General features: G+C 43.7%; 1 protein-coding gene and 1 long non-coding RNA gene across 3 annotated transcripts in view; one reads left to right on the forward strand and one right to left on the reverse strand.

The window, feature by feature from the left end:
- Window positions 1–9,671, reverse strand: part of LOC130536679 (uncharacterized) — a 46,902-nt gene extending 37,231 nt beyond the window's left edge. Inside the window, exons 1-3 of one of the 2 annotated variants that reach the window (XR_008953432.1) lie at window positions 9,607–9,671; window positions 5,099–5,312; window positions 2,837–2,945 (exon numbers count right to left, since the gene is read on the reverse strand). This is a non-coding gene — a long non-coding RNA (uncharacterized LOC130536679). Of the gene's footprint in view, window positions 1–2,836; window positions 2,946–5,098; window positions 5,313–7,090; window positions 7,216–9,606 lie in introns of those variants that run through there. The other variant, XR_008953433.1, reaches the window with a different exon arrangement.
- Window positions 753–5,102, forward strand: LOC130536674 (G-protein coupled receptor 22-like). Its single transcript, XM_057052791.1, has 3 exons — window positions 753–1,264; window positions 2,017–3,065; window positions 3,475–5,102. Exon 3 carries the CDS (start codon window positions 3,479–3,481, stop codon window positions 4,790–4,792), a length of 1,314 nt encoding a protein of 437 aa, XP_056908771.1. The 5' UTR covers window positions 753–1,264; window positions 2,017–3,065; window positions 3,475–3,478; the 3' UTR covers window positions 4,793–5,102.
- Window positions 9,672–11,400: the final 1,729 nt, after the last annotated feature.

Below are 11,400 nucleotides of genomic sequence, written 5' to 3' on the forward strand. Positions count from 1 at the left end.
GATTAGTTTCATTAGGTGTAAAATCTCAATACACTTAATGTAGTGATTCCTCATTACAATGGAGATTCCGACCCCCTCCTCTTCTGCTCATCATTTTCGTGCACCATATTAGTAGCAAACCCTGACTGAAACATTCGCCCGCGATTATTAAGCTGTCAACAATTAAATAAGGCATGATGAGTTTTCTGAAGGCCTTAATGTTTAGTTTATTAGGGGAGCGATCCATAGCAACAGATGCCCTCTTCATCTATGCTGGGGGCTGTCAGGTAATGGGATGCCCTCGGGCAGTAATTGCATCTGAAAAAAGAGCCAAGACGAAGGAACGAGAGGAACCTCTCACTGATCTGACAAACAGATATAATTGAAACTATCAGTCAGAGACTTTATCCGTCTTTTTACGGATTCTGGACCACTTTCACCACTCACAGGTGCAAGATTCACCTGTCTGTCCATCTGCTGCCTCTCAGGATCTATGTAAGGGTGTAGAATCAGGGGGGAGAAAAAGGGTCCCCGATCCTAATGATCCCTCTAAGTGCAGAAGCAGGAAGAGAAAAACAAGTCCCAGAACTTCCTGCTGTTTTCCCTTCATCAGTGTGCCAAGTCAACCCTGCAGCAAGCTGTCAGCTTGGCTAATCGTTTCTTTTAAAAAATAAAATAAAATAAATGACTGTACAATGATATCACTGTCACCATCAGCACGGCCAGAGAGGATAGAGTCAGAACAAAAGGAAATACCTTCTCTAGCTGAAAAAGAAAGGGTTAAGCCTATTACAGAGGACCAATCAGGAATGGTGGAGCGCTGCAAACCTCCGCAGTGAGAGAGAGAGAGACAGAGAGAGAGAGAGGGGGGGGGGGGGGATAGATAGGAGAGCAGAGGAGGCAATAGAGAGATAGAGTGTGATGGTTTACACTCGCTTACAGGCAGTGAGTTAGTAACAGTGGGAGAGATGGAGTCCAAAAGAGTTTGTGTGGTGATGAGTTCACACCCCGCTGGATGGATGAAGGAAAAATAGGGAGAAAGGAGGAAGAAGAAGAAGACGCTCACTATCAGCAACAGCTCCGAGGATGTTTTTGGTGGGTTTTGGAGGGGACGGACATGTGTCAGTTTCGTGAGCGCTGGGCTCCGGCGACGAGACGATCCCACTTCGTGGATTAGTGCTGGAAGTGGCAGTTTCAGCTGACCTAGATTATCGACAGAGCTGCGACGAGCATGAGGGGAGAGGTGTGTGGAGCAGCCCCGGAGCGTCTGTGTTTACCCTGCACGGTGAGCTTTGCTGTGTTCTGATGGGCCACTCTACTTATTGCTTTGATTTAGGGTGCCAACAGAGGACAGAGCACATGGCAGTCAATATAATTCAATGTCAAAGATGTCGATAATCGCCTGTGAAGAAGTGAGGCCTGAATAACAAGACTTTCATTTGCAATAAATGACGTTCACATATCTTCCAGTATGTATTCTATAAAGAAGCTGCAGATGAAGCATTACGCTCCTAAAGTTTATTGGAAATATTTGGATTTTCATCTTTCTGCAACATCATCATTTCTCACGATTAAATATGAAACCTGGATCTGTGAGGAGAAATTTTAAAATGCCTATCTTGAGAAAAACAACTGTGCGACTGTGTCCTTTACATTACAGCCCTTTGATACAACCTTGAAGAATGACCGACATGTTTCCCTGAAGACATTACAAGGATCTCACACAGAGCAATGCAACCTCCTCAAATTCGACACGCTTTACCTTTTAACAAAGGAAATAGAACCACTGTCTCACCACTGTTATAGGTGATCAATCCCAAGCAGAAGCTCAATATTAGAGTCTCTTCTACATCCCTGCTACGGAGCACAAGTGTTGTGCATCATGCAGTGCACAGAGATCAACATGCTATGCTAATGAGCTTCTTTGCTACGTCTCTACAGAAGATATGTTAATTCTTACCAATGCGTTTCCCACTCCACCATCTCCTATTCCTCCTACTCTGCCATTAATTACCCAATTCTTTGTCTCTCTTTCAGGTCAGTGAATGATGTTGAAGGACAGACTGATGACATTGTATACAGCCACCACTTCCTAATGTCCAGCTCTTGTCTGGGATCTGTTTTCTCTAATCTTCGAGGCTCTGGACTGTTCCCTCCTAACCTCAACTACCTCACGGAGATGACCTCCTGATCCACCAAATCACCCTCCTTTCCGTGCACATGTAGAATGTTACAGCGATCATTCTTCACAGTAATTGGACGCGCCCGCTCACTCTCATAATCTCTCCTCGCCGCCAGTGGCTGAAGGTTCAGCATGGCAAAGGACAAACTGGAGATCTACTCTCTGTTTAAAAGTCAACGGTGGCTGGAACCCGGCGTGCAGAGACTGATGCCAAAGATGGAGAGCGAAGATCATTTCCATTAGTGGTCACAGGGGAAAATGGGCCTGGACGCTGCCTGGACACGCTGACGCTGCTGAGCAAATTGTGGACATTCTAAAGTGTAAACTGAGCCATTCGGTGAGTGAGAGGCTCGATTTTGGAATACAAGCACACGGATACAACTGCGTTCTTTGCTCAAATCTCTGACAAACATCATCTCACTGAGGACAAAAATACTTCAAGTGCAAAATCCCAGTCCTGCTCAGGGGAAAGCGTCTTCGTTTCTCTGTCATCTGTGTCCTTGTTGGGAATATCATAAGACTCTAAGCAGGAGGTTGCTCTGAATTCTCATCCCTGTTGCACTCATCCATCATTGCTCCCTCCATCACCAAAGCAAATGGACCGGAAATGTGTGGAGGGCTTTAGCATATACCCTTTAAAAAACCCCAGTACAGTCGGCTGATTTCTCAGCTTACCTGCTGACGGGCAGCTTGTAGTCTTTGGCGAAGAGGACAGGTGCTCTTCTGGCTCTCATCCTCTTTGGGATGAACTAGCAGCAAAGGGAACAGCCTCACCAGAGGACTGCTGGAAGAGAAACAGATTTCCATTGGCTATGCGTGTAAGAAATGCTGGTCTCTCTGGATTTAACAAGAAATCTACAGCCTGACTGCGCAGCCATGGTGTTCAGATAGTGCTGGAGGAACGGTAAATATTACAAAATGACATCTGTTGTAGTCCCAAGCATATAAATCTTCATTCAAATTGCATTTACTTTTTATTGCTTGCCTTCTGGGTTGCACAACGTGATTTCATCTGGGTTCTTATCATATAATTTGTTGTATGACTTTCTTGTGAATGAAGGTATTTGATAAAAATGGTGATAACTACACATCAAGATATATAGTCTTTGGTCGTGCCAATTGAGCGGGGCAATCTAATCAGCGGGAAATGGCAGAAAAAGGTTTCAAAGTCATTTCAGCGCCCTTATTATTTGGCAACTTGCAGAATCACCTTGAACAGCATTTCCCACTCGTAAAACTCCATAAAGATGTGCAGAACCTGTTCGCAAACCTCTCAAAACAAACTAAATTCTGTTTCTTCTTCCTATACACAGGATAATGCATATCCTCCCCTGTCAAAAACAAGAAGCCACCATGAGCAACGTCACGGTCACAGACAACACCGAACCCATCAGCCATACCATGAGCACGGCCAGCCCCAGCCCCAACCCCTATCCCGTCAGTTTCCAAGTCTCCATCACTGGATTTCTCATGCTGGAGATCCTCTTGGGCCTGAGCTCCAACCTGACTGTTCTCGCCCTCTACTGTATGAAATCAAACCTCATTAGTTCTGTCAGCAACATTGTGACTATGAACCTCCACGTCCTGGACGTCCTCATCTGTGTGTGCTGCATCCCCCTCACCATCGTGGTGGTGCTGCTTTCCCTGGAAAGAGACACCGCTCTGGTCTGCTGCTTCCATGAAGCCTGTGTCTCTTTTGCTAGCGTTGCCACGGCTGCTAACGTCCTGGCCATCACCCTTGATCGCTACGACATCTCAGTCAAACCAGCCAACCGAGTGCTGACCATGGGCCGCGCACTGGCCCTACTGGCTGTAATCTGGGTGCTATCCTTTATTAGCTTCCTTGTACCCTTTATCGAGGTGGGCTTCTTTGCTCAGGGGAATGCTGAGCTGAACCAGACTGTGGTGGAGAACGTAGTGGACGCTAACCAGTACTACACAGAACTTGGACTTTATTACCACCTGCTCGCTCAGATTCCCATTTTCTTTTTCACGGCCATCGTCATGCTCATCACCTACTCGAAGATCCTGCAGGCTCTGAACATTCGCATCGGCACGCGGTTCCACGCGTCCCAGAAGAAGGCACGCAGGAAAAAGCGTCCATCTATGACGGCGATGACAACACAGCAGGAGGCCACGGACGCGTCCCAGAGCAGCGGCAGCCGCAACACTACGCTGGGCATGCGTACCTCGGTCTCTGTCATCATTGCATTACGCAGGGCAGTGAAGCGCCACAGAGAAAGGCGGGAACGCCAAAAGCGGGTTTTCAGAATGTCCCTCCTGATTGTCTCTACCTTCCTACTGTGTTGGACACCGATCACAATACTCAACACCGTCATTCTTAGTGTGGGACCCAGTGACCTGATGGTCAAGCTGAGACTGGGGTTCCTGGTCATGGCTTACGGGACCACCATCTTTCACCCTCTGCTCTACGCCTTCACGAGGCAGAAGTTCCAGAAGGTCTTAAAAAGCAAGATGAAGAAGCGCGTGGTATCGATCATCGAGGCTGATCCGACCCCTAACAACGCCATTATCCACAACTCGTGGATTGATCCAAAGAGGAACAAAAAAGTGACATTTGAGGACAAAGACGCCCAACAGAAATGTATGTCTTCTGAGGACGTGGAGTGAAGGAATTTATCCTTTTATTCCACAACAGTCAACAAAAGCAGCTAAACCTGACAGCAGGTCAGGAGGAGAAAAAAGGGAAATTAATCCAAAGCAGTAACAAATACTCTGTATAGTAGAATGTAAAAAGTGGCTAATTTATTACTATTTATTGACAGCAAAGTAGATTTCATAGATACACCAGATTATTACAAATACTGCATGTCTTTTATGGTACATAACAGCTTAGGGCAAATATGTTGTTTGAATAGAGAGAAGAAAGAATTGTTATGTATATGTATATTTATAATAAATTTTGTGTTCACTTACATAACGCAGCAAGCAGCTTCCTCTCCTCCCCTCCCCCTCATGACATATTTGTGACAGTAGTAGCTGGGAGATTATTCCCATCTATCATGGCGTCACCGCCTCCGACCGCAGGACCGTCCCAAGTGGCCGATGACCTTATTGCCCGGAGACCTCGGAGAGAAGGCGTCAGCCCCAAACGAGCCCGTGGGTGCGAGGAATGGGCGAAGGCGGCGGGCTGCAGGGACAAATATAGAACAGAAAGGAAGCAGTAATTTAGCCCAAGTTGTGTGCGAGTTGCGTGCACTCACAGCTTCTAGAGTTCACGAACGGTAACACAGCACAGAGAAAACAGAACACCGCCGCTGTCATCATTTTCTCTGAGACGATCCAGACGTAATCAAGGGGGTACTGTTTTATTTTACCACGCCAACGCCGTCCAAATCGAAAAACTGGAGGGATGCCTTTGTTTTGGCCTGGTGAACTCAGCACAAGTGTCTTGTGGAGAAGCGCGAGCTGCCAACTGACGGCATTTACTGAACACAATGAGAATAAGAAATCCGGATTTCATTCTGAACGGGAGAATAATCCCGGGATGTTGTCAATCACAGCAGTAATTAGGTTCAAAATAGTGCTACTATCATTGTTTTCTCAACATTAACACAGTAAAGCAAATCCATTTAAACACCTTTTTTTTTTGCTCAACTTGTTTCTTTAAATCGGAATATTTTATTTAGACAACAGCAGCTTTCCCGTGGTTAAGCTTCTAAAATGGGTTTATTACATCCGGCCTGAACAATAATTTAATACCGAATCTAGATGCAGACTGAGGAGACACAAGCCCCATTAGCATATAAAGTCATTCCCAGCTACTCCGGCGGCTCGCTTCATCACGATCCCTCAGTCAGAGATTACATCCCATTTTAGTTTGCAGAATACAATGCAGCCCGATGCATGCATACATGAGCACGTGCACGCGGAGGACTCCTCTTCCTGTCTCAGTAATCAGTTTATTATACTGTTGCTGTCTCAGATACACCAAAAAACTGAAGAGGCCATCAGATCCTGAGATGATCAGATGCTTCTCTGGTAGCAGGTTGTAGCGCGACAGAGAGGACTGATATGGGAATATTGATGCAGGGAAGGTTCTTTATAACCCCGCTGTAAACAGGCAGCGAGGATGTCACGGAGCCTTGAGGGCACGCCTGTGATTGAAAGGGGAGATGGAATCAGAGCCAGCAGCAGATTAGCTGACAGGGAAGGGAAAATGACCTATGAGATGAGACATTTAGCCAAAGGATGAATAGAACACACGCGTACACAAGACCAACATTAGCCAAGAGGTTCAAACACTGGGCGTGAGAATATGAAAGTAATCACTCCATAATAATATTAGCACCACCACGTGACCATTCGAAAAATGAGGAACGGCGGCTGGCTGCGACCCATTCCCAGCGAATACAAGATTTGAGCCGTAGCTCAAATGTCAGGTACTATTTTCAATGTCATCACTGCGGCTGAAAAATCATTTGTATTGACCGGCTTCTAAAATTACATCTCAGAAACCAATAGCGTTTACAGCTAGCAGAATTTCAGGTCAGGGTTTGTGTGTCGCAGCCAGACAGCCATGACGGTACAACAATGGTGTAATGTTTTGTCTGAAATGCCACAGCGTTAACGGCCCGTCACCACCCAGATGCCTCTTGTTAGTCGTTTTGTTTTCGATTATTTTGGGGGGGGGGTAATTTCACGCTCAGCCTTAACGTCTACGTGCTTCTGGTTTTATTTTCACGCAGCTCATTTAATTAAAAAAACCAATATCACAAGTGGTAATCCATTATCTAGATGGCTCCTATGAACACCTATCAAGGTCAGCATGGCAAAGTGAGCATTCTGGATAAGTTAGCATTAACAAACAACCTCTATTACCCAGCTCCAACCTGCGGTGACCTTTAGAGGAAAAACATAGGTCAATACTCCACTAAAGTCAATAGCAAAGGCTCAGTGGTGCTTCACCGTGCACAATGAGGCATCACAGCACGCCATGTAGAATCACTTGACCTCAGCGTGTCCTGTCCCTTGTCTCCTACATTTCCCATTCAGGCCCTGTCACCGTCCCTGTCCCATACATTAGCTCCCTTCCTCCTTTGCTCAATGGCTGCTCTCCAACTTGCTCCTGGCCGGTTCAGATGCCATCTCTTCGGGGGCCCCTCTCCATGCAGCTGCAGACACAGAATAAAAGCCTGGGAAATCACATTACTGTGTCCATATGGAGACTCTATTGGATTAGGTCAGTGAACACTCAACTGTAATTTTGCTATTGTAGAGAAAGTGAGTGGAGCACCCCAGTCAGCACACATTGACAAATTGTTGGCTCTGGTCATTTTCTAAATGTGACTCTCAGTAAGACACATTTGCAAAGACGAGGCACACAGCCACCAGTATAAGACATATGGCTCTTATATGCAGCTTCCAGCCTGTGTCCGAGCAGAGCTACGCCTCAAAGGAACTGAAGGCAGACATATACAACAGAGCATGACCTTTACCTGCTCTGACCCTAATGGCATCATAAGGGCAGTCTTGAGGGAAAAATAGCAAAGTACTCTGCCTTGAAACCAGTGGCGTATAGTTAAATGACCTTCATGTGCATCGGCGGCCAGTCTGATACATCACAGGCTTTCCATAATACAAGGGCTGTATTAAAGGGCAAATTACGCTTGTGGGATACGTCTGAGCAAAAGAGCAAGTAAATGCCAGTAAATTAGGAAATAACTAAGATTTTTGTTTTAGGCCAAAACTTCCTAAAAAATCGGATTTGTAAAAACTTTTAAACCACAATTTTAGCTTCACTTTTCTATGTCAAAAATAAAAAGGGCAGAGTTTAAAAAGAGGAACAGGTTCAGAGTCACGGAACACTAATCTCAGGTGATGGCCATTTCAGGTGACATGGTCCTTCTGGTTTGATGGGCAGAACATGGCTGCTGACAGTGGCGACCTGAGCGGACACAAATAATTCATTTCTTTCTGGTTTGTAGCCTCCCTGACTTTTATTACTTCCATGACAGGGCATGTTCCTCCACTGCAACCATCTAGAAAGGGAGGATTTGTATAAAATTCGGGTAAATTTTGGGTGGACATTGATGGGCTCTGCCATTTAAAGCACCTACATACATTAACTACAGCATTTCTCTTCACCATTTAGCTATAGATCAGATGGGTGGAAATACAGATAAACTCTCCAATGCTGAAGTTTTTGCTTGGTATTTTATATGATTTTATACACCTCACACCACCTCCTCAACTCCTCTTACCGCAGCTCTCCGTGAAATCGTTTCTACCCTATAAGTGTAAGTGCATCCTGAAATAGCGTTGCTGGGTAACAGCTCATGCAGGCTGCAAACTTATTATATGCACCTACTTCTAGTTCAAATGTGTGTGTGAGAGTTTTGACTTGCCGAGCTCAATCAATATTTTTTTGTGATTTATGTGTTAAACTGCCTGTTTTGGTCGGTGATCATGTTATAATGATTATGATTATTTTTGTTGAAACTGAAATTCCAGGAAAGGCTAAAGATGATATGCACCAAGTAAACATGATATAACCATATTATTTTGGGAATGAAACAGGATTGGAACAAAATTTAACTATGTGGATATTTCTCACAATAAAAGAAATTAAGAGAAGCGTAACATTAACTGTGCTGCACTGACATTTCCACTGGCTAAAATACAAAAACAGCACAATCAGAGACCTTCTACCACAACAAAATAAATGCCGTTTTGGACGCAAGAAATACATTTATGAGAGTTAAAATCATTCTTTGTTCTGTGTTACTGGCAGAACATCATGGCCCAGAATAATCGCCCACAGAGAGTAGGATGTCAGAGGCACCAAGTCAGCCATATTCTCTATTTCTGGAGAAAATTAGAAATGGCATCATTCACTTTAGGAAGAATAGCACCATTGTTGCTTAAAGCTCCTGTCTAGTATAAAGAATGAATAGTTTACTGAGACAAATGTGCTTCAACAGTAATTTCACTACCACAACCTGGTTTATCAACCATGTTTAGCAAAATAAACCCAATGAAAGACATTGAGGACAGTTACTAATTAAATAATCAAGTGTATTTTAAACCCACCACAACAGTCTTGGTCAAAGAGGCAAAAGAGGGTAATTCTGGTGCACCCAGGGCCATGCTCATCCTCATTAAATGGGAAGAGAACTTCAATAAATGTTCTTACCTGTAAATTCAATATGGCTACCAAGGAAAATAAGTATTGGGGTTTTTTTTCAAGTGGGATTGTGAGATAACTTAGCGTGACTAAATGAACAACAGATGTGTAATAAAAAGTGCATTTGATATTGCTGTTATGTTTTTATCTGTTTATCTCAACTCAGAGCAACTTTACAGTTAAAGTAGTCAAACAATTTAGTTAAGATACTTAGTGAGATAGCTAGCTAATAAAACCAAATTTCCAGTTTCGATACGGTTATTTTTTTAAAATTTATTATTCTTACAATAATTATCACCTTTTAGTGCTGAATTCTTCTTCGCGGATGTTTCCACAAACCTTCGGGCCACCTGACCTGGACACAGCGCCTCCAATGGTCAAACAATGGCATTGCAGTCTCACTTTGCCAAAACCCCAACATTTAGACAAGCTAAACAGCGATTAAGTCACTTTATAAATGTATAATATTGATATCGGGGCTCCTTTTCTGTAAAGCTAAATACCTCCATTTAGCTATTTCCCATTACTATTATTATTATTATTATTATTATTATTATTATTATTATTATTAGAAGTAGTAGTAGCAGTAGTAGTAGTAGTAGTAGTAGTAGTAGTAGTAGTAGTAATAGTAATAGTAGTAGTAGTAGTAGTATTCTTTTCCCTCACTCTTGAAGCATTGCTATGGAAATATGAGAATAGTTTTTATATGAAATTGACAGCCAGCCCCGAGTGCTGTGGGTGTATGTAGTAGGAGTAAGCCCGGCGTGGTAACGCAAGTCTCAAACTGGCAAAGAAGCTTCATATCCAGACTAAAAACTCGGTATGATGACTTGGGCATTTGAGATTATGCAAGAACAGGTTGCAATTGACTGAAGTGATTGACTGAGGGGAAGGTCTGAGCTGATATGTAGTGCTTCATTAACCCAAATTAGATCACAGGCACAGGAGCCAGCAGCTTAACAATCTCTTTTTGGAAGAGTTGAGGCTGCCTGAAAGGAAATATCTTTTCTTGTGACCAAGTCCTCCTTTTAGTGACAAATTTACAACAGCATGACACTCAGTGATTTCCACAGTGATGCTTATGTGCATACAAACAACACCAAAGATATTTCATTGGCCACCAGATGGGAGACATTTGTCTTCCAAGAATGGTATAAAGACAGCACATAAGACATAATCAAAAAGCATCAGGTGCTTGGTGCTGTAAAATAAAGATAAAGTGCTGTGCTGAGACAGCAGGCTACCTTTAAAAGACAGTTCTCCTTGCCGGTTAAGGTATTTTATGTTGGCGGGACCAACAAATAAGATGGAGTGTTTGTGTTGCACCATGCTATCAAACACAGCATCCCAGCGGCCCGGCCATCTGCTTTTTGCAGGCATACAGCTCAAAAAAAGAAACTTGGTTCTCCAGGGCTGTGGCCTATGAAATGATGGAGAGGAGAGAACAATCAGAGCAAACTCACTACTGCTACAGTATCCCATTTTCCCTACTCTTTAAATGCCAACATTGAGTGCAGCTGTAAACATTTCGCTCCTCGGCACCCCTGAGACACATACTCAAGAAGGATCCATCTCTTTTCACACAGAGGAAGAGCATGTGAATACACACTATGAGCTGAATAAACTGAATACAGCGGAGAGATAAAATATACAGACTAGTCCATGGAGCTGACTTCTTTTGAAAAACACACCGTTCAAAGGGATGAAGCTTGTTTGTAAACCTGTGCACAGAAATAAATGATGAGTCAGACTCTATTGTTGATGTTCAATCCCCGTGCAATATAATACAGTATGTGCCACAATAACAGGCACAATTTGCAGCCTTTTGAGAAAGAGCGTGTAGTAGAGTCAATTATTTTATTCATATCAACCAAAGCACTTGACGCACGCTGCTGCCAGTCAGACACACAGGGAAGTTGAGTTCGACAGGATTTAAAAAGAAAATCCGGAAAGTTGTGCAACACCGCCCTCGTGTGGTTCAGTTCGGTAGCTCTCTGCAGAAAAATGAAAATTCAAGCTCACCCAAAGCCGTGCAGTGAAATAAATGACTTTCTTATTTTTATTTCCCTAATTATGGGAAAATGTGGACATC

This window comes from Takifugu flavidus, chromosome 13, assembly GCF_003711565.1.
Source record: "Takifugu flavidus isolate HTHZ2018 chromosome 13, ASM371156v2, whole genome shotgun sequence".
Lineage (NCBI taxonomy): Eukaryota > Metazoa > Chordata > Actinopteri > Tetraodontiformes > Tetraodontidae > Takifugu > Takifugu flavidus.

Excerpts from the sequence above, each read along its gene's own strand:
- LOC130536674 (XM_057052791.1), top strand. The coding sequence starts at position 3,479 with ATGCATATCCTCCCCTGTCAAAAACAAGAAGCCACCATGAGCAACGTC.